The 24,170-nt window shown below is 40.2% G+C and overlaps 1 protein-coding gene across 2 annotated transcripts in view; it reads right to left on the bottom strand.

The window, feature by feature from the left end:
* Window positions 1-17,623, bottom strand: part of Slc9a6 (solute carrier family 9 member A6) — a 63,333-nt gene extending 45,710 nt beyond the window's left edge. Inside the window, exons 1-7 of one of the 2 annotated variants that reach the window (XM_023703275.1) lie at window positions 17,538-17,623; window positions 17,183-17,407; window positions 8,459-8,658; window positions 6,761-6,838; window positions 6,394-6,470; window positions 5,897-6,009; window positions 3,170-3,275 (exon numbers count right to left, since the gene is read on the bottom strand). In XM_023703275.1, the coding sequence (XP_023559043.1) occupies window positions 3,170-3,275; window positions 5,897-6,009; window positions 6,394-6,470; window positions 6,761-6,838; window positions 8,459-8,658; window positions 17,183-17,351 (743 nt within the window). In that variant the 5' untranslated portion in view covers window positions 17,352-17,407; window positions 17,538-17,623. Of the gene's footprint in view, window positions 1-3,169; window positions 3,276-5,896; window positions 6,010-6,393; window positions 6,471-6,760; window positions 6,839-8,458; window positions 8,659-17,182 lie in introns of both variants that reach the window. The other variant, XM_023703274.1, reaches the window with a different exon arrangement.
* Between the last annotated feature and the right edge of the window lie 6,547 nt (window positions 17,624-24,170).

Raw genomic sequence — 24,170 nt, 5'->3', positions numbered from 1 at the left:
TGGGATTACAGGCATGCACCACCAGGCCTGGTTTTGGTGGCCGGCTCAGTGTGCCCAGCAGCAGCGCTGACAAGGCATGTGGTGCCAGGGATCAAACCCTGGTCCCTGCGCTTGCCTAACCAGGAGCCTAGTCTGTTGAGCTATTTCACTGGCCTTGATATCCAACTTTTATTGTGTATCTATCTTCATTGAAGGCACCTTCATTCACTGTCAATATTCATTATAGCTTTTTCATTTTATTTCTTAAATTTAGGTTGTAGATAGCTGCAGAAAAGTTCTAGTGCTAAATATAGGAGAAAAAAGTGTAAAATGTAAATTGCATTCACAAAAATGGATTTATGGCTGGGGATGTAGCTCAGCAACACAACGCCTGCTAGCAAGTACAAGGTCCTGAGTTCAGTTCTGAGGACCTAAAAGGGGGATGATCTTTTATATATTATGATATATAACATCTAAGGAATTCATATTATATCTCAGAAAGAATAACTTCCCACTTTGCAGTAAGGTCACAGGGACAATCAGGCTATGTAAACCAGTCAGTGCTTTGGGTAACAAAGTAGAATAAAAACAATAAAATAAAGAGAAAGTGAGAAGTGCTCTTACTCTTCTTTTACACAAAGTTCTGGTATGAAGTAAAGTCAACTGTCTATAAGGTTAGATATTTGCTTAGTAAGAGTGAATAGCTAGGAAGAATTGAGATCCTCAGTGGCTCAGAACCATTCTTCCACCTGCCAACATCTTGTAATAATGTGTAATTTCTATATTTAGTTAAAAGATATTACTCAGTAACTGTCTTCAATAAAGGTGTATTTGGGATAGATATATAGTTACATTCTGTTAATGAATAGAATGATTTGTTCTAATGGTGTTTGTAAATAGGATCACAAGTCCGCATCTTGTACAGCAATTAACCACTAAGAAGAATATATGCAGTGTATTATTTGTTGAAAAATAAAAAAAAATAAAAACAAAAAAAAATAAAGGTGTATTACTTAACACTGCTAAACACAGTTTCTGAAATGTTTATGTTAAAAGAGAAACACAAATGAAAACTACAATGAAATACTTTTCAATTATCAAGGAGTAAAAATATGACAATTTGACAAGTACTCTGTTATTGAAACTGTGAAGTAATAGACCATCCCATAATTTGATGGTTAAAGTGTAAAGTGGCACAATTCCAGGCAATTTAGCAATATTTAACATAATTTAAAAATGTGATTACATTAAACCAACCACCTATATCACTTCTGAGAATTTAGCCTAGCATATACCTATGTATTATAAAATTAAGAAAGCTTAAAGATAATCAGTGTAGCATCATTTGGGACAGCAAAGGACTGAAAACTCTTCAAGGATTTAGTACAAGGGACTAAGCAAAACTGTAATACAATTTATACATGAACTACACAGGACAGAAATCTATACACTTCTGATGGGGAAATATCACCAGAATAGATTTATGCTGTCATACATAAATAAGAAATGAGGGGTGAGAGGTATAGCTCAGTGGTACAACACTTGCCTAGCATGTGTGAGGTCCTGAGTTTAATCTCCAGCACCAGAAAACAAAAAATGTAAGGCAAATAATAGTATTTAGTCATATTTGTACTTGCATCTTAATCAACACTAAGAAACAAACTAATAAGGGCCAGCCAGATAGCTCAGCGGACTAAAGGCAGGCACAGAGACTGCGGTGTGATCCCCAGAGTGCTGTGCCAGCCCCACCCCCAGGGGCACGCTGAAAGGCAACTGCGACTGGGCATGGTGGCATGTGTCTGTAATCCCAGTGCTTGGGAGGCTGAAAACAGGAGGATCACCACAAGTTTGACCTGTGTAGTGAGACCCTGTATACCCTGTACTAAATTTAAAAAATAAACTAAGAAAAATGGTTTGCTCTACGGAGCTGGAGAGACAGATGAAGACAACAGTAACATAGAAATTTTTATTTTTTAACTTTTCAAAAAATTTTCATTTTTTGAAACAGGTTCTTGTTATGTAATTCAGGCTGGCCCTGAATTTACTACGTAACCCAGGCTGGCCTTAAGCTTGTAGCAATCCTCCTGCCTGAACCTCTCAAGTGCTGGTATTACAGGCATGTGCCACCACACCTAGAAAGTAATGTCTAACTTATTTATTTCACTTATCAAATTGTGTTCAAGTTTCATCCATGTTATACCAAGTATCAGAACTTCATTGCCTTTTATGGCTAAATAATAGTCCATTGTAAAACTGGGAATAGTAGTACTTAGGAGACTGAGGCAGGAGGATCTTTTGAGCCTGGCAGTTCAAGGCCTGCATGAGCAATATATGAGTCAGAACCCATTACAAAAACTATTGTATGACTATAGAACATTCTGTTTATCCATTCATCCATCAGTAGGGAGCTGGATTTGAAGTGCTCAAAAAACATAGGTTTGCAAGATAGCTCAATGGACTAAAGCACCTGCTTAGACAAGCTTAGGCAAGCACAGGGTCCATGTTTTGATCCCTGGCACCACATGCCATGCCAGTCCCACCCCCAGGGCTGGCTGACCCAGCCACAGAGTCCAGCCATAGTGGTATACGTCTGTAATGCCAGCACTGCGGAGGCTGAAAACACAAGGATCACTGATGAGTCCAAGCTATGTAGTGAGAGCTGTAGCAAACGAATACATTAAAAAACAGTAGTATGTAAAGAACTGGATATGTTGATTAGCTTAACTGTAGCAATTATTTCACTACGCATGGTAAAACATCATGTTATATACTTCAAGAGGAAGTAATTTTTATGTATAAACGTTTTTATATAGTTTTAATTTGTGAACCATTTGAGTGTATTATTTGCTCAAAAATTAATTTATTAAAGTGGTCATATTATAATGTTAATAGAGATTACACAGTTATATAGTCAATATAATCACCATATATAAAAATACCACACACAAAGAAACAAATAAAAGGAAATGCCCTAGAATGTTTAGAGTAATTGATTTTAGGTCATGAGATGCTTAGTATTTTTTTTTTTCTTCCCCAAATTTTCCAAGTCATTTATAAAGTACATATTTCTGCAAAAAAGAAATTTAGCCTTCCAAATACAACTATTCATAATGTATTTTACTCAACAGGTAACTTTCAATTCCTAGTACCCCTGCTTGTACAATGCAGACTATAATAACAAATCACTTACGAGGACAGCACTATGGCAACGGCATCATTGAGGACACTTTCACCAAACAGAAGAGCATAGAGTTCAACGTCAACTTGAAGCTCATGGAATATGGCAAGAACAGTCACTAGCAAGTAGAAAGAGTCAGAGGAATGGTTAGACATTACAGATACAAAATATCCCCTTTAATAAATGGTTGTACATGATTTAGAAATTTATTCTTACCTCTTTAATGTTCTTTCACCATATTAAAGATTCAGTGATTTTATGTCAATATTTTCCCCTTAATTACATACACACAATATCTTCTTTCTCTCTTAAAAACAGTTGAAAATAACCTTGGAGGGCTAAGCTGGCACAGATTCTTCATGTAAGTGTTAACGAGCCAGTTTTCTACAGTGTTTTTCCATAAAGAATATATTCAGAATTTCTTACAGATCAGCTAATCGTTAATCTCTAATAAAGAATAACAGAAAGTATTTTCTACTTCTGCCAAGTGTGGTGGCACATACTTGTAATCCCAGCACTCAGGAGGTGGAGGCAAGAGGACCACCTGCAATTCAAGGCTAGGCTGGGCTACACAGGGAGTTCAACACCACGCTGGGCTACAAAGCAAGACCCTGCCTCAAAAAAAGCATCTTCTACTTCAAACTATTTTTTCTTAGAGCCTTACAATTCACAACATTAGAGCCTTGCAAACACACAAGTTCAACAAACACAGTAGTACGTGTAGAGAACACAGTCGGAAAATACAGGTTCGGTTTTGGAGTTAGATTAAAAACTTATGCCCAGAATTACAGCTGCCATATTTAACTGAAGAATCTAACTACTAGGATATTATAGCTTGAGAAGGAAAAAGAACCACAAAAATAAATGCTTCTTTTACACAAGCAATTATATTGAACCCTTAAAAAATCAGATAAGCTTGAGAAGTTGCATTATAACTTGAATTGCTGAGTCACATACAGCTCACCAACTAAATAAAACCAAGTAAACATGAAACACTAATACAACCAGAGAAGGGACAGCCTTTTCAAATGCCAACGAGGAAAACAAAACTTTTAAGATACAATTTCTACTGCAAAACATTGCAGCTAGAATATACCAATACCAAAGCTCACCAAAGAAAGGGAACAGTGAAGCAATGCTGCAGAATTCTAAAAAGAAAACCAAGAGCTCATATTCCTAGAAAGTTAATAAATCCAAAATAACAGAATTAGAGCAAGTACCTACATAATTTAGAAAAACTGTACTCTCCAAGTTGATATAAACAAGACTGTTGCGTGAGCTTTTCGGATAATACTGCTAAGACAAAACCAGAAGGCTGACTGACTAAGCCAGACAGCCTAACTGACTCTGATTTTTCACACACCGAGAAATTGAGGAGCTTGCTCCTCGTGAAGAGAACACAAATACCAGAGGCCACTGACTGCTTACAAAAACTTCCCTCCTACCTTCAAACTGATAATGGGAGCAGCTTTAAGCATGAAGGGGAAAGCCTTTGTGGTCTTTAAGAAACTGATTTGATTTCTAGCACTAAAAATGACTAAACTACACAAATGGCTCTCTGAGTAATCTCTGCAAATCATCTCTGAACAGTCCAGAATTTATTTTCCTCTTCCCATGATGCCATGTGTTATCAGAGTTAACAGGAATTCAGAGATAATCTTAAGATCCTACCGTTAACTCTACTAGATGACAATTAAAGAAGATGATTAACTTACAAGGTCAAAAGGTAAAACAGAACAAACCTCCACCAAAGTCCTAATTCACAGTTAAAAAAAAAACAAACTTTTATCTTTCAGACTTAGCAGACCTAAGGGTATAAGTCAGCGGGAGCATGCTTGCCTAGAATATGTAAGGCCCTGCATCTGACCCTAGGCTTCAAGCAAATACCAATACATCAGTGTTTGTTCCTATCCTGAACGCTTCATCCTATATTTTCCCCAAATTTCCAATTTAAATGTAGCTATTAAGCTTACCAACATTACATTACAAAATGAAAACCTTACTCAATACAATTAAATTTATTCCATAACACAATTTATAGAGGTGTGACACTAAAATTGCAGAGGAGCAAATGGTGCTGATACCGAAAGATTCAAAACCACAAGGCCAATGTATAAAAAATAATTATTTAGTGCATACTAAAGACCACCTAGGACCCAAAATCATGCCTGGATTGACACAGGTGCCTTATAGCAATCATTCAAAAACTTCTTTTCTTACTGTCAAATGCAAATAGGTGAATATAAACAAAAGATTTTTAGGGACTTGGTTTTTCAGTAAGTTTAAAAGAATGTGTAATTGAGAGCCTTTTAAACAAATATATAACCTAGCTCATCTTCTATGTCCCATCACTAGGGAGACCAATCAAAATTTCTAAATCAAATGTCTTAGAGATGTCATATAGACAACATAAACTTACAGACCAGTAAGAAGCAACAATAATGAAGAAGTGAAGTGAAAACATAAATGCATGCTTAACAGGTTCACAGTAGGGCTGCACTCCATATGCCTCACTGCCAGGAAGCTTGAACCATTGGCAGCACACGCATGACTGTACCCCTGTGCCAAGAGTAATTCAAGCCCACAGGAACATTTTAAACTAAAAGGAAAAATGAACTACTTCCCCCACAGTTGCAAGGTATAGTGCTAGGAAAGTACTTAAAAATTCTATACTTCAAAGAAACACCCACATATGCTTTTACTGGAAAAGTATTCCAGCTCCACCTCTGTAAAACATACCTGGGTCTGTCGCTGATACGATGGCACCAAATAGCAGGCAATCTGTAAAGTAAAAATCTCCCGCGAGTTGTCCAGTTACTTTCATCAGCATTACACAGCCGTACATTATCGACCTGTTCAATAAATGCATTCTTACTTTAGCAAACGTAACAACTGCTAACGGAGTTAAAATAAAGTAAGAAGAGAAGATGGATCTAGGGCTATGGGTGTAGGTCAGTATAACTAATCCTGGGTTACATCCTCAGCGCCTCTCTATACATCCTCAAAAGATGGATCTACTGCACTATTCTGTGATTAATCCCAAGTGTAACTCATAGCATTTAAACAGGGTTAACCTTAGCTTTAAGGACAATTCAAACAGCATATTACCTATGTAAATGCATTTTACTGCAAAAGTCTACAGACATGTTCAGGAATACAATACTACATAAGCAAAAACATATCACTTTAGAATTATAATTTGAAGGATAAAAACAGCTCAAGCTTCAAATGCTTACCCAATAACAAAACAAGAAATTGCTGTTCCAAGAAAAGCATATGCTAGGATAGATCCGAGGTTCCGGAAGAAATGTCTCTGGTAAGGGGAAAAAAGGTACACTGTAATAGAATACTTACCAAATGTTTGACCAAGGAAAGGCTTTCTATTCTAGTGTGCTACGCCAATGTATTAAACACATTGTTTACTACTAAAAGAAATCAGTACAAGAAAGTATCTTATACACATGAAAATTTCAGCATCTAAAAAACATTAGGAGAGAAGGAAAGAGACCCTGGAAAGAAATGATTTCTTTTTTACTATTAAATATATAAAACCCCCTGGGAAATTTAGGCTATTTATAATATGTAACATGCAGAAGTACTTACCCTTTTGAGACTATATCCTGCATAAAATATAATAGGAGGAAGTAATATGTTGAAAAATACTTCTGGATCAAAAGTAACCTGTTAAAATAAAAGAGCTCCTTAGATTAATTCCCTTAGAAAACCTTATACTACATTAACACATTATGAAAAAGAAAAATAGAAGATTACATTTTAAGGTAGCCAATGCTAAGAACATTACTATGGCAACTTAGAAAAACTTTCATGTAAAAGGGTCTATTACTTCTCTGCCTTAGGCATATAATAGATTTTGTGTGTTTCCTCCTGTAAAAGGTTTCCTATAAGATAACTTTTGTTGTTCTACTTCTTAATCACATGACACAGAGGTAGGGTTGAACAATTAAGCCATTTCTGTGAAAACTGTTAAAATACTATGTGAAAAATCTTTAAAACAGGAGATAATATTTACATATCTTAGCTTTAAGCAAAAGAGATCCAAGCTGGGCAGAGTGGTCCATGCCTATGATCTTAGAGCACTGGCAGGCAGAAGCAGGAAGATAGCAAGTTCAAGCCTAGCCGAGACAACTTAGTGACTCAGCAAGATCCTAACTCAAAAAATAAATTTTAAACAAGGCCTAGAAAAGTAGCTCAGCATGAAGGCCTTGAGTTCAATCACCAGCACTAAAGGGGGAAGGGAGAGGAGCGGAAAGGACAGGTTGGTCAGAATAGGATCAGACAGGAAAGACAAAAGGAAAGAGATCCAAAACTGGTAACAGACCTTATGGGTATGCAATGACAGCTGCCAAGAGGGAACTTGGCAACCATCACAGATGACTTGTTACAAAGATGAAATTGGTAAAGCTATATAACATTACATAAAAACATTCTGCGCAACTCTGACTTCTACAGTTCACTCACTTTAAAATCTATTCACTTTAATTAAACAGATGCCCCTGTTGGTTCATAATAAGGTCACAACAGAATTTCATATGGATACAAAGTGGTCAGCAACAGACACACATGCTGAAACTTAGTTTGGCTACAACTTTTACGTAACAAGAATTTTCCACAGATGGTGAGAACTCACTGCAAAGTAAATGAAATTCATAGGAAATTTTGAAAATATTAAAGGTCACCAGGAATACAATCAGGTAGTTATAAAAGCCAAGTCCTGCCAGTGTAGGAGCCAGGAGAAGTACTATGGAGGCAAATACCAAGGATTGGGAAAAACAAAGAGCCATCAGGCCTTATGTACAGCATGGTACAACTGAGGTTCACACAAAGACCCCTAAAATTGTGCTAGATTATGAACTTAAGAAAGGTTAAATTGTGTTCTGCATAAAACGCAGATAAGAAAGAACTCCGAAGAAATACTAATGTACTATTTTAGGTAATGTCAAATAAAGCTGATGAGCTGAAATACTCTAAAATTGTAAGGAGTACAAGCATTGAAAAAACTGCCAATAATTTCTACTTAACTCAATATTGGTCATTATTTATTACAATTATACACAACAAAAGGGGAACCAAAAAAGGGTTATAGTACTTAGCCTCAATCAGAAAATACCATTTCTAGAAATATCTATTTCTTTACATTATTACAGTAATTAACTGGGGTGTAACATCATTTTAAAAGACAAGCCATTTTAAATATTAAAAATTCATTATTTTTCTTCCAAGTCACTCTGCTGCTAGTTACACACTTGAGAAAACAATGATCCCCTTTAGCTAAAAACTTACCTTTCTAAGCATTTCGTTATCTTGGACATTATTGAGTTCATGTGAACTAATCTCTCCTTTCAGAGTATACTCATAAAATTTTCCACTAACGTTTACCAACAGGGTAGTTGGACTTGACTGCACTTCGCAGCTCAGGGTCACATTATTCACATCACTTGGAACATGAATGCCATACCGAAGCACAAGGCCCACCAGGAGACCTGGAAATAAAACAATAATGTAAGCATTTCTGGTAGACAGAGACCCCATATTTGTGCCCCACAAATGCCTCTGGAATGACAACAGAAAATCTCCATTGAGATTCAGATGAATTGGTTAAGAACCAATTTTTAGTCCAAATATAGTTACCATTTTAAAAAGTACTATACTACTAAATGCACACATCCAAGAGCCCAATCTTCATTAATCTAATGAGTCAGGAGGGAAAAACATCCTCTCTGGTAATTGCATAGATCATTACATTTCTAGGTCAATATATAAAAAAGTGATGAGAACAGTAACAAAATGAGAAAATACCTTCAAATCAGCTGTACATAGAATATGTTCCAAGAAGTCTCAATCTCTCAGTGTAATCATGTTAGAAATGTATTTTTAGAATCTCCATTCATCAATTTACAAGACTTAAATGCATATGCTTCCCAGGTTTATTCCCAAAGCACGTGGCTGGCCAAAGAATATACATTTAACGAATTGGAAAGTCAATATGTTATTTGTAGATTGATTGAATTCTTCTACTACTAAAAGGTCAGATTTAAATTTTAAAATATCTGCTTGAAAATTAAAGCATGGAACGCAAGTCCTGTATCTGGTGCTACGAAATCAAAACATTTCTAGGTTCTATCAAACAATATTTATCAACTGTTTAATAACTTACTGAAATATAACTCACATATTACAGTGGTACCTTGGTTCATGAATGCTTCTGTCTGCAAACAATTTGGTTTGCAAACAGAAGAGTCTGGCAAAATTTTGTTCCTGTTTGCAAACTCTGCATCAGGCAAAACATAAAACTGTGGCCATCTTTCCTGCACAAACACAAATGTGGCCATCTTTTCCAAAATTGTAGAACACATTAAGCTCATGAAGCAAGGCACCACTGTATAAAGCTTATTCTTTTATACTGTACAAGTCAGTGGTCTTTAATGTACTCACAAAGTTATATATCAATCATCACCATGTCTAGAACACTTTCACCACTCCAAAAATGAATTAGAATATGTCTGCATCACCAAACCCCCAGCTTCTAGCAAAATCTAATCTACTCTCTCTGTGTCTTTGCCTATTCTGGACATTCCATGTAAATCATCTTTTGTGTCTGGCTTCTTTCACTTAATGTAATGTTTTTAAGATTTACCCATGTTGTGCTATGCATCTGAACTTCAATCATTTTTATGGCCAAACATTATCCGACTGTATGGATACAAACTGAACCTAACCCTCCAGACATTTCTTTATTGCCAAGATGCACAATATCTCACTACTGGCTATACTTTATAGTCATGTGGCTTCTCAATTTGACCCATCAGCCATTCTTTCTCAAAATGTGAATGGAAGCCAGATATGATGGCACATTCCTATAATCCCAATACACAGGAAGGCAGAGGCAGGAGGACTGCAATTTCAAGCACAGACTGGGAAACTTAGCAATTTAGTGAGGCCCTGTTCCAATTTTTTAAAAAAAGGATAAGGAACATAGTTCAGTGCAGCCACCCTGTGTTCAATCCCTAGCACTAACTTTTTTAAAAAATGTGAATATGCTATGTAGGAGCTCTGGGTTTAGAGATTAATATCTAAAGACATGCCATTGGGGGTAGTATATATGCAGTTAAGAAAGACAAGTCTAGACTAGAGAGGATCCAAACAGTCAACTACATGGCACTGCAATCACTCAGGCAATAAGAGTGTCAGTCCTGATCTACAAGAGTGGTCAATGGAACAAAGGGGCTTCAGAAGGAAGGTACTACACTTTAGAAAAACTGGTGACTGAGGACAGACTGGGGGAAAGGGAGATAAAAGACGGAGGCAAAGAGGGGCTTTGTTGGCCTGCTAACCAGGTGGCTAAGTTGGCCTGAGCAGCTAGGTGGGAGAGCAAAGCTGCCGAATGAAGTAGGAAGAGGCAGAAGAGAGCTACAGGGGAAAAGGCTACGTGCAGTGCTGGATGTGCTGAGTTTGATGTGTCTGTGACAAACGCTCAGTTGAGTATGCGGAACTGGAGATGATAGTGTCTCCGATGCAAGAGCAAAGCAGTGGAATTCAGGTGTAGATGAGATCACCTGGGAGCGGATAAAATGGGCAGAAAGCTACAGGTATAACCCTGGGGTTTCATCCACTAATAGTACACACTGAGGAGCCGATAGGGGAACTGATGAATGAATGAATCTAAGGAGGAAAAGCCACATGAATAATTAGAAAGACAAATGGGTGGTAGCTACAAATTCAGTAAGACAATAAAAATTCACTGTGGAGAAAGTGATATAAACCAGCAGAGTGCTGCAACCAAGTCTAAGGCAGGCAGGCAGGCATGTGATGTACGCACTGGGGCTGGGAACAAGGACAAGAGCAACCTTGCCTAAAGCCAACTCCAGTGGAGTAGTGGGGTAGGGTTAGAGGCAGACCACAGTAGGAAGGAGTGCAGCAGAAACAAGCGGGCACAAAAGTAATAGCTGGCTGGGGAAGAGGGTAGAAGGGCTCAGGGATTCTTCCAATCAACTTAAGAGCCACGCAGTTTTGAGAGGAAGTGGCAACCATGAATTGCGAAACAGTACAATGACGTCAATTTTTTTTAATGATGTCAATTTTTTAAAAAAGTTTAGCTAAAATTCACATATAAAATAAAAGTTTCATTCTGAAACATTTTACCTCCCCCCCAAATTTATAATGTTCCTACTGGGTAGCAAGTGTGTTTGACAGAGATAACCTGAGAGGAAAAAGGCTATGGATCCATGGAGTCATTCCACAGCCATGACCCACAAACAATTCTTTTCTCTACCACCCCACAAATTTTCCTAATTAAAAGCCTCAATGAAAGATATTTCCTTATATTGAGATGTAAAAATCATGGATATGTTGCTCCAAATACTACTAACAGTACCATGAATTCCTCCCCACAGGCCTAAGTCCAACTATGCAAGAACTAGGCTTCCACATCCACTAACTAGGCTTCCGCATGGAAGGCCCTATGCTGAAACCTTATTGAGAGCCCCAGGAGGGCTCAGCTCTTGGGCAGATGAAGCAAGAGAATGGAGAATAATTACTTAGGTGGAAAAACATCAGGATCCTTTTATTATGGTATCAGGCATCTGAAAAATCAGAATTTCTGTGAAAAAAAGTTAACAGCTCAAGTTACTATGGATTCTGTAAAAGGTCAAATCCCAACCATGGAGATAAAGCAATTCTCAGTAAAGAGAAAGGACACAAAAGGAGTGCTTTGTTAGAAAGATAAAGCAGAAATCTCCAGCCCGCCTACATACACAGAGACACAGAAAATATTGATACTATGAATTTTAAAATCACCACTCCCAGGCAACAAAGAAGACAACCACAAAGAGGTATATTTCACAAAACAGAGAAGTCGGCCTCACCCACACTCTCATGACCCACTGGCACTGAAAATTCTTCAGGGGAGCGATAAGGAACTCGCCATTGCCCAAGGCCCCACCTTTGTACAATGCTCCCAGTCAGCAGAAACTGGCTTTTCCCAGGGACTCCAGCCCATTCTTGGCACCTATCACAAATGAAGCCTCTGACATTCAAAAACGTGCAAGGAACATCGCTGAGAAAAAGGCTAGAGATTAAGAAGCTTTGGTGCATGTGTATAAATAAAACATTCATTACTTGAAGAACATTGTTAAAAAACTAATTCGATTTCAAAATAGCCAGAGAAGCCAAGGCTTCTGCTGACCTCTGCTAGTCTGACGTGCATTTATTCATCTCATTGTCTCCAGACATATTCCCAACAGTGGTTCCTCCAAACTTTAACCTTCTTTTCAAGTCCCCAGCCCCACTGCCTACTTTTCCGAAAAGCTGAGGGCCACCTAAGACAGGCTGCCTCATTTCCAGGCTGCCTATATTCCATCTGAATATAAAAGTTCATTTCTCTTATTAAACTCCCTCTTGGGAAAAATAAAACTTTTCCACGGAACCCTTCTAGTCCTGTTTCTGAAAAGAAAGGAACTTACTTGGTTGTAATCTCACAAAGATGGCTAGGGCCAGGGAGATAGCTCTGTGGCAAAAACACCTGTCTGGCAAGTGCAAGGTCCTGAGTTTGATCCCCAGTACCGAAAAAGAAACCAAAGATGCCTAAATTTCTCCTACATTGCTTCCTCTTTTTTAGAGTGGGGATAAATGACTTACCCAAAATTACCCGTCATCAAGTGGAAAAGCCAGAACTGAAATCTTGATTTCCTAATTGTTATCATCTCCTCACTGTCAGATCAGTAAGATACTCTGGTGGTTCTCGGGACAACCAGAACGGTATATGTCTCCACTCCCTCACAATCTACCTTCAAAAGCTGTACAGCTTTAAGCATTATCTTCTATATTTGACAGCATGAAATTTAGTACAGTACCATGCAGGAAAAAAAGCACAGGTTTAGAAGTCAAAAAGGTAAATAACTTCTGGCTCCACTGAGTTCTAGTTTAGATCATCTATTAATGGAACCTCAGTTTCCTAGGATGCTGTATGATAATACTACTCTATATTGGCTTTATAGTTAAGTTTTATCTTGTCAATGAGAGGCAATGTGGGTTAGTCAGAGAATAGAGCTTCTGAACCATACTGATTTGGCTAAGCACAAGTTATGTGACTTCAAGTAGGTCACTTAACCTCTCTGAGTCCCAATTTCTTCAACTGAAAAATGGGAAAAGCAATAGAGTTATTATGAACTTTAAATGAAATACTTGTGAGGTCCCTAGTACAATGTCTAATACACTCTAAAGCTCAATAAGATATCTATTAAGTCTCTAGACTGTAAGTGCTCTGTGGGCAGGAACTATAGCTCATACCTGTTTTTCCCATCATATCGCAGACATCACAGACTTGAAAAATGCTTATTGTAGAATTACATTGGTTAAGCCTAGGATCCTGGATTCACCAAACTCAAGGCTAAACAAATATTCTTCCACCTCTCGCTTTTTATATGATTTGTAAACACAGGAACGTGAGGGATCACTTTTCAGATTTAATTAGCTAACTCAACAATTTTTACTAACAGTGACTCACTTTTAAGCTTCTTAAGAAAGCTAGCCCACTGTACAAACCATGTGGGTGTTTTGAGATTATGTTTGCAATTGGAGCAATTAGTCTATATTACAGTCTAGAAACTGACCACATTAGCGATTTTAAAAATTTTACCCTGGCTTCTCAAAACGATAAAAGAAAGGCTTATTTTAAATAGCATTTCTCCAGGAGTTAAGTAGCTAACCCAACACTACAAGAATCAGATCACCAGTAGGCTGAATCGTGGAGGTGTAGGCATTCTCTTTTCACAGAGAAGTCACGCTGAAAACTGAAGGTCTTAATATAGTAGCATACCAATGGCAATGGAAGAGTCATTAACAAAAGGTAAGACAGCAACTAGGATTAGAAAACTGCAATTTCTATAGTATTGACAATACTTTGGGGGCCAGTGAGATAGCTCAGTGGTCTAAAGCACCTGCTTAGGCAAGCTTAGGCGAGAGCACAGAGACCGCAGTTTGATCACGGGCACCACATGCCATGCCAGCCCCACACCCAGGGCAGGCTGAGCCAGCCACAAAAAAAATACTTTGCCCCATTCCCATATAGTTGTGAACCGGGCTTGGGAGTTAGTTCAGTTCACAGCCTCCACTGCACATACTGAGAAAAGGGCACAGACTAGAAAATGCCAACCGAATCTCAGACGGACTCCCAGTGTACCTCTCAGGCTTTCTACTCCAGGAGACACTCTTGCTTTTCCTTCACAGAACACTATCACTGAGGCCCTCTTTCGCTTTCTATTACATTAGAAACTTAAGGAAATGCAATCATAAATTCTATTTTTCCCAGTGGTGGTGCACACTTGTAATCCCAGCACTTGGGAGGCTGAGGCAAGCGGGTCACTGAGAGTTGAAGGCCAACCTGCACTGCATAGTGAATTTCAGGCCATCCTGCTCTGCAGAATGAGACCCTGCATCAAAAAAGAAGAGAAAGAAATCCTATTCTTCTACTTTAGACCACAAGTTAGATAAAATGAATGATACTAGCCCTGAAGACAAATAATTTTAGGGTAATTCAAAGTGCCTATGTGATTTAAAAAAAAAAAACCTTAGTCTCTTAATTTATAATACTATTATTAAAAGAACTGACACTAACCTGTGAAAATGCAGTTTTTAACTGTAACAACAATAGCAGCAGCAGGTATCATTTATTGAGCATTTACTTCAGGGTCAAGTACCAAGCTAAAACATTTCTTCCACAGAGTAATCCCACAATCATTATCCCCAAGACATAGATGAGGGTAAGAAGAGACTGTTGACTGAGACCATGTATCACTATCAGCACAGTGAGATGGGATTCAGGTCTGCTCCTAAAGGTAGGGGTTTAAAATTATTGTCCTCTGATTGTTTATGGCCCTAGAACTAAAAGTAGCTTTTACATTGTAAAAGTTTATGAGGGGCTGGAGAGATGGCTCAGTGGTCTAAAGCACCTACTTAGAACAAGCTTAGCAAAAGCATCAGGGACCGCGGTTCAATCCCCCAGCACCACATGCCAGCCAGCCCGCCCCCTGGTGGGCTCTCTCTCTCTCTCTCTCTCTCTCTCTCTCTCTCTCTCTCTCTCTCTCAAATAAATAAATAAATAAAAATTAAAAAAAAAAGAACTAAAAAAAAAAAGTTTATGAAAAGAAAATAACAATAAAGAATAAAGTGTAACACTGATACGGAGATCTGTATGACCTGTAAAGTCAATAATCTTTACTATTTTTTAGGTCTTTTCCTAAAAAAAAAAAAAAAAAAAAACTGCTCACCTCTGATCAAAGCCTCGCACCTTTCAGTGTCACATCATACTATCTCTCTGCCTATATAGCAAAGAGATATCTGTGATCTGTTCATTATTTTGGCATTTAACCAAGTCTAAAATGTCATTTCTCCTTTTTCTCACTTACCTATAAGTTCTTGAAGGCAAAGGTCCTATGTTAACAATTATTAGACTGATCAGTAAACATCTGTTGAGGACAGTGAATAAATCACACTGTCACACAGAGAAAAGATATAAAACTGTGCAGTTTATCTCGCTCATCTGCCTTAAGAGGTCTCCAAATGAAATATAAAAATTATGACATAAAAGATACACTAGTATGTCTAAAAACTAGTAGGAATCCTAGTGAGCGGGCAGATTTTATGCACAGGCTTAGAACTGTATTGCCTTAGAAATGGAGATCAGTCTGTACTCATGCATCTTCCTGAGGCACATGACTACTATACCTTTCCTTGTACCACTGAGATTCATGCACATTCTAGAAGTCTGGAATTACTGGAAAGGGCGGGGAGTGGAGCAGTTGAGTGGAGAAAACTCTTTTGGGACCAAAGCTTCAGCCACCTATCTGCAACTCGCAGAGTCAAACCTCAACAAGCTCTACTGTCTAAGACTGTCTAAATGAAGATAATCTTCACACATGTACTGCACAGACTGGGCTGTTTTTGCCACCCTCATATCGTCAGGCACACTCTCAGTTTAAGATAGTCAGCAATATGTATATCTGTTTTCCTCTTCTTGAGGCCCAAACAAGTGAGGCTCAAAATGCTTCTGAGCCTGTGGTTTGATTTAGTCTTTGTGCCTTGTCACCAAAACTTCAAACAAATAACCTCAAAAAAAAAGTCCACTGCGACTCAAGAAGTGGAGCCACTCACTCAATCGGTCATAACCTCGTGACAACAGCAAAACACCCATACTGCATATGCATGGTGCTTGTTAATTACTTCTGGGTTGACCTGCCCTGATCATCGTGGATATAGTACAACAGATTGCTGAGAGAACCATAACTCTTCCTTGTCCTCAGTTCTGTAAGCCTGAATGAGCAGGGTCACCCATATGTATCCACATCAGATATTCCAAGCACAGTACAGAACATCAGGGCGTCATTTAAAATGCCCCAAACCTGTGTCACATTTCAGGGTTTTATTTTGCTTGGGCTCCAGAGGAGTAAGGTTTTCATTTTCAACCTTCATAGGACAGGCATCTTAAGAGCTGGGTAACAAGTAAAGGTCGACTTTGGTTCCTAAAGAATACTGGGCAGCAAAGGTGCTACTGCAGTTTCCATGAACCTCAAACAAACTGACACCCCAGAGAAATAGATCGAAACGGTGTCTTCCCCTCCCCCAGCCCAGTGTGAGACACCCCACCCACTCCCTTCCCATACACGACCCGGTCCAAGTCCCGAGCTCCCTAGGCAAAGGTGGGGGAGTGGGGTGGAAAGAGAAGGGGGTGGGGTCGGAGGCAAAGGAAAGGTGTGGAGAGGCCAAGAAAATAAGGGGTGGCGAGGGCTTGAGGTAAGGTAAAGAAACGGGGGGGGGGTGTAGCAGAAATAAAGAAGAGATGAGGCAGAGAGAGGCGAGGCGCGGGGGTGAGGGTGGTAAGGCGAGGCAGAAAATGAAGGGAATCGAAGGGGAACTGAATGTAGGCCAAGGAGGGCTAGGAGAGGAGGCGAAGCAGCCGGCGGGCAGAGAAAGGGACAGCGCCAGGGGGCGGCCAGAGGTTGAGGCACTTGCCATAAATCATAGCCAGGCCGGTCTCATGCAGGAAGCGGGCCCGCCGGTGCTTGAAGAGCCAGATCGTGAGAATGGTGAGGGTGAGCAGCAGGATGAAGATGAGCAGGTTGGCGCTGTCCTGCCGGTGGCTCTCCTCCGCCTGCTTCTCGGACACGATCTCCTCGTCCATGGCTCTCGCTGCTTCGCCGGCGCCGTCCGAAGCCCCGGCCCAACCAAAGACGCCCACTGCGAGGAGCAAGCAGAGCGGCCGCATGAGCGGCCGGGCTCGGGGCCCGACGCCGACACCGCGGTGGAGGGGCGCCTGCCGCCAGCCGCGCCGAGCCATGTCTCCCCCGCCCCCTGCCCCTGCGCTCACCGGCAGCCGCCCTCGGTCAGACCACTCCCCGAGGGCTCACGGGAAGAGGCGGGGCTAAGGCAGCCGTCGGAGCGCGCGCCGCCACCGCCTCCCCTCTTAAAGGGGCCTGCGCTCACCCGCCGGCGTCCTCGGCCCTTCCGCCCGCGCACGGGCACCCTGGGGCGCGGCCACGGATGAACAGCCCGTCGGATCCAGCCCCCTGCCCCCTGCTAAGGAAACACCAGCTCGTCGTAGTGTACTTGATCGTTCTTAGAGCTCTCAGGAGAATCGATCTTTCATAGCCCATCTCAGTATCGTCCCCCAGTGTCTCTTAACCGGCTAAGAAGTTGTCCCCTTGGGAGTGGCCTCAATCTCCATCTCTAATTTAAACCGATTCCCCTTGTTCTGTCGCTATTAGAAACACACACACACACACACACACACACACACACACACACAGTAGTTCATAAAAGAAAGGAGTCAAAGTCCTGGATCAGGCGTATGTCGGTGTGTTTTTCTTTACATGTACATACTTGACAGATGACATATGTCACATCAGGAACCTTGCAGAGAAAGTCATTAATGTCGCAAAGATTCAGTCCTCGTCTTTCCCTAAGAAGAAATCTTTGGCGGTTGGGAGAGTTTCTTTCTCTTGTTACTTTTATTTTGTTCTTTCTTTATTTCTTTTTCTTTCTTTTTTCTTTTCTTTTCTTTTTTTTTTTTTCCGGAACCAGGGATTGAATTCAGGCCCTTGCCCTTGCACTTGTCCAGCAAACGCTTATTCTACTGAGCCATCTCCCCGGCTCCTTTTGTTACTTTTTTACTGCAGTGTTACAGCAAAAGTCTCCCAGTTTCAGAGTCATCTTTGAGCCCTCTCATCTCCTTCCAAAAGTGTTTTCTCTGTTGTCAGCCTCTCGGCCAACTTATACACCAGAATTTTCATAATTCTCCCCTCCATAGTTGAACTTTGTATTAGAGAACAGTATATTCCTATTTTTCCCCATACTTCTCAGATCACTCCTTCATTTGTGTGGCTTCTTTGTTTTGTCTAAACTTTTCGTCTCCACATGAATAAGCTACAAATCTCAAGCCCTGGCTTGCCATCCTCCCTTCAAGCCTCAATCTGTTGGGTATTGAGCAACTACAAATTTGTTGAAATAAACTCAGTCTTTTCCTCCTAACAATGTGTACAGTATCCTTTCTCAAATTCTTCATGGTACCATCTGAGGAAAGGAGAAACAATCGTAAGTTTAAAGTTGTACTTTTAAGAGGACTGTGACTTCTCTAAGCAAAGTTACCTATGTCTATCCATATCTGTACTCCATAGGCTTGCTTTTTTCCCCCTTCCCAGCCCATCACACCCAAATTCCTTAAAGATAGTATAAGCCTGACCTTAAGATGAAGAAACTGATTCAAGGATTCAAAGAGTATTTTTTAGTGCAAACATCCTAGCTATCCATCCTAATACATTCAACTACAACAACAACACACATACACAAACACACACACATGCATGCGCGCACACACACACACACACACACACACACATCTGGAGAGATGGCTCAGTGGTCTAAAGCACCTACTTGAAACAAGCTTGGCAAAGCACAGGGACCGCGGTTGGATCCCCCAGTACCACATGCCAGCCAGCCCTGCCCCCTGGTGGGCTGAGCTGGCCACACACACACACACACACACACACACAATAAATAAATAAACAAATAAAAATTTAAAAAAAAGATCTTTAAATAAAAAAAAAGCCCACACTGTTTTGAGTGTGTACTTCTTTATGATAGTTTTTTGGTGACACAATAAAGAGATAGGAAAGATAAAAGAAGCCTTTATTAACTCCGCAGACACGGAGAGGATCGAGGGCAGATGGGGCAGGGAGATCCTCCAGCCAGAGACAAAGAAAGATGGGGCTTTTATGGACTTTTGCTAGGAGTGGGGTTTGAGGGGAATGAATAAGGGGGAGGTGGTCTCTGGGAAGATAAACTGTTGTTTTAAGGGCTTCAGCCATATTAGACGACCACTGTAATAATTCAGCAATTCCTACTAGAGCCAGAATCTGTCACTTTAATTCTGCCTAATGAAACCTTTCTAGGCCTCTCACTAACATGTCCTGAAGTTCTTTTTCTTTGACAAGTGTCAAGAACCTATTTGGCAGGCTGAGCTGAATTCCTTCTCCTCTTGGAGAAACTCCTCAGGTCCCATGAAGGGACATTACCCATCCAGTTCCTATGATTCTTTCTAGAACTTGTGGTTCTCAAATGTTTTCATCTCAGGGTCATATACTTTCCTTGCCAAAACAACACTCAGGCAATGCCACATTCCCTAGTGTGGTGGACTGACCCCCACTAACTAGTTCTTTAAGCTCTGTAAGGATGGTGAGGTCTAAAAAAATCAAACCATAACACCCTGAATGCTATTCTGTTGCAAGTTCTGTCCTTGTGAGGTCAGGAACTGTTCCAGACTGGAGACAGACTGTGTTCATTCTCTTCTGCTATCGCCTGCTTATGTTCCCAGGAACCCCCACAGCTGCTTGTCCTTGAATCCTGGCTCCAGTGTAACCACACTGCCCTGTTCACATAGGGATGGGTAAGGAAAAGGGAGGAAACTCAAGTGAGATGTCTCACTATCTTGATGCCTTGGAAGACCGATTACAATAGCTACCTGCTTCTCAGGCCTAAGAATGCAACACAAAACTCCTTTCTTCTCTCTCAGGGTTTGTAACTTGGAGGAAACAAACTCAGACATTTGCCCTGCTGACCACAGTTCACAAATGTCTTCAATCCCATACTCCACTTCTGTTGATGTCTTTCTTCTCAGCCCAGCACTGCTGAGATGTTTCATTCCCACCCCACCCCCGCTTTCTCCTGTCACTGCCAGTCTGGTCACTGAGCTCTCTGGAATATCCTCCCTCATGAAAAAACAGGATCTACTTCAGCTGCTGCATCAGTGTTTCCTCCAAGCCCTCCCTTTACCAGTGCCCACTGGCAGCAACCTGACCTTAAGATGAAGAAACCCCTCTATCTCTCTTCACTGCTCAGGACACCACAGGCCCTGGAGTTGTTTCAAGTGGAAGCAGTTCATTCATTTTGTCACAAAACCACCATCCAGCACACACAGGCACACAGCACACCCTGTATCGCATGGTTGGAAGGAGGACCTGGCACTTTGCTCCTTCCCTATGGTTGTTCAAAACCCATTACTCCCACGCCCTTGGGAAGCTCTGGCACCTTCTTTTCTTGTTTTCAACTTCTAATGACTTCCTGGTCACCCCCACACATTCACCGAGTACTTGGACACGTGGTTCACAGGCTTCCTCCTTCTTGCTGGCCCTATCCCAGCTATGTCATCATTAGTGACTCCCGTGCTCAGACAGACAACTCACCTGGAATTCTTGCCTTGCTTCCTTTTCAGTGGAAATCTTAAGGCATTCTGGAAAAATCCTACACTGCCATCTACTTAAATATCCCATCAGTGCCCACCCATCCCAATTTCCCACCAGCCTCAGTGGAAGATGCATCTCTCCTCCTTTCCAAGGGTATTCCTCAACTTGTACTCTGCATCCTATCACTTTCCAGCCTCTGCCAGGATCTACTTCAACTATCACCCCTCCATTGTCTTCTATGACTCCTTTCCCCATTTCTGTTCTTCCTAATTTCAGAACATTTCTGATAAACAGCCCTTCCCTGTCATTACTGCATTTCTTCCCCCTCCCCTTGAGAGCTAAGCTTCTCAAGAGCCATCTACCTTTGCTGTACTCAAAGATCAGACCACAGGCCAAGGATTCAATGCAGCCTGCCACCTATTTTTGTATGGGCTGAAGCTATGAGCAGCTTTTGTATCATTAAGGCCTGACAAAAATATTTCGTGATACAAAAAAAATGTGAAACTGAAATTTCCTTGTTCATAAGTAATGGCTTATTAGACACAGTCTTGCCCATTTGTTTACTTACTGATTTGGGCTGCTTTTCTCCTATAAAGGCAGAACTGAGTGCTCTCTGGAGACTCAGAAATTGCAAAGCCTGAAATATTTACTGTCTGACCTTTCTGTAAATGTATGCACACTCTGTTAGGTGTTAGTCTCTGTCAACCATCCCTCCGCCCTTTGAGGATGTGGTACTTTCTGCAACACAACTTGTTTACATGTTATACCCTGCTCCACATCCTGCAGGAGCACTGACTACCTTCAGCGTTACCTCCTTAGCCTGGCACACATGCTCCACATCACCTCTTGATCTTTTTATTATTATCTCCCCCAATAATTTTAATTCAGCCATTCTAAACTGTTTGTAAGGGGCCATGGAGATCGCTCGGCAGTCTAAGTGCCTGCCTGGCAAGTGCAAGGACCTGGGTTCGATCCTCAGCACTGTATGCCATGCCAGCCCCTGAACCCAGGCATGCTGAGCTGGGATTACAGGCCAACTCAGCATGCTGGCGAGGCCTGTAATCCCAGTGCTGGGGGAGGGCTGAGACAAGAGGATCACTAGGACTCTGAGCTGCATAGCGAGACCCTGTACCAAATAAATAAATAATAAACAAATAAATAATAAAAACAAACTCTTTGTATTTCCCTGAATGTATCACATGGTTTCACACCATCTATATGGATTCTCACATGCTTGTTCTGTTTGGATAGGCCTTCAACTCCTTCCTCTCCAAACTAATTTCTATTTGTCTGTGAAAACTCAGATCAAAGGTCAACAAACTTTCCAGGATGCCCTCAGACTGAATTAAGGATTCCTCTTCCTAAGGACTCCCAGAGTCCTCTCTGAATATCTCTATGCTAGGCCTCCTGGAACAATATTGTGTTGGGGGGCTGGGGAGATAGCTCAGTAGAGTAAGCACTTGCCTGGCAAGCGCAAAGGCCTGAATTCAATCCCCATTACCACCAAAAAAACCCCAAAAAACAAAAAAAAAATATCGTGTTGGACGCACAAGATTGTTATTCCAAGCACCTTGAAGGCAGAGTAATTACCACTTATTCCTTTACTGACACCGTTTAGCAGAAATGTTTGACCAATGAAACATATCTCAGCCTAAATAAATCCTTTAAATTTCATAGCATGCCAAGGAACATACCATGTTTGCAGATAGCATTAAATTCCCCTGTGCACATACATTCAGTTGAAGTGTAAACTGAAAGAGATTCCATACTCAGGCAGGAGTATAGGAAAAATCTATATTGAAAAAGGACAAAGATCAGGTGACAGGTACAATTTAGAATCCAGAATAAGGATGCTGGAATTTTCAAGAGTTTATTTCCTGAATAGACCAACACAATCTGCTAAAAAGCAGGTAAGATACTCAGTGTCACTAGAAAGGCTCTTTGAAATGAACGATCGTGTTAACCTCCAGTAACAGGATACCTGTGTAGATGTGTAATGAAACCTAGAAGACACTGCATCCAAGACAGTCCAGAGAAGAACAGTTACAATAATCAAAGAGATTAGAAACTCATGTTTTAGGAAACATTAAAGGTATTAGGAATCTTTTCACTTTGGAAAAAGAGAAAAAACATCCAATAACAGTTACTGAACCTCATTATGTATAAAACTCTTCTAAGCACTTTTTATGTTTTGACTTCCTCATTTCTTACAACAACCTTATGAAACAAGCAATATTAATATTCCCAGGTTACAGATGAGGAAACAGAGGCACTGTTGTGAAGTTACATAACTTCTCTAGACCCTCAGAAGTGCAAAAGGAGAAGCCAAGATTCAAGCCCTATTTGATTTGAGAGCAAACAATTGTAACCACTGTGATAAAAACCATCTAGCAAACAAACAAAATTTAACCAATAAAAATCATTAAATCACAGACTTACTAAGATTAAAAACTCAAAATACCAAGGCACCACTTTAATGCTTTAAGAGGAATACATTTTTTGTTGTTATCTGAATTTCTTATATATCACATCACTTTTGCAAAGAAAAATAGAGGATGCTATTTCAACACTGAAAATACTGATTTTCTAATTTTAATAGAAACAAATAGCAATGAGACAGTTGCAAAACCAATTACTAGCACAGTTTCAATAATTAATACATTGCATATTGTTGTCATAGTGGTTATTCATTGTACAAGATGCAGACATGATATCCTGTCCACAAACACTATTAGAAAATACTGGTTTTTGGTTTCGGAATTTTTCTTTTTTGCAGAAGTGGGTTCCAGAACTTGTAACCCAGAGAGGATGTACTAAATATAAACAGCTTTAAGAAAAGTTTAATACCTACAATAATCTATAACTCTCATAGACACCTACAATAGTCAAGAACATATCCTGAGGGAAAGCTGAGTTTTGAACTAGGTAGTAGGATAAAATGTGGCAGGTGGAGAACCCCCCATGAGAACTGGAGACACAAATGAGGAACACATAAAGACACTCATCTGGGTGGCACAGAACAAAGTAAAAGAACTCAGGAGCAGTTTTCGGTTAGCTGTGCTTTCTCTATTCAACAGATGTTTCTGGAAAACCTACATGTCTTCAAAAATCACTTCTCTGTAGAAAATATTTTAGAGAACACTATCCCCCACCTTCAATAATATATGTATTATTTATCTGCAATGCATATAGAGAATGGCTACTTCTTTGGGAAAACTAAAGGCATTTTGGGGATCACTTAGGAATTTTTTATGTGTTTCTTT

The sequence above is a fragment of the Octodon degus genome, unplaced genomic scaffold (genome assembly GCF_000260255.1).
Source record: "Octodon degus isolate 3935 unplaced genomic scaffold, OctDeg1.0 scaffold00167, whole genome shotgun sequence".
In the NCBI taxonomy this organism is placed as follows: Eukaryota; Metazoa; Chordata; class Mammalia; order Rodentia; family Octodontidae; genus Octodon; species Octodon degus.
This window is presented reverse-complemented; position numbering and strand designations above follow the sequence as displayed.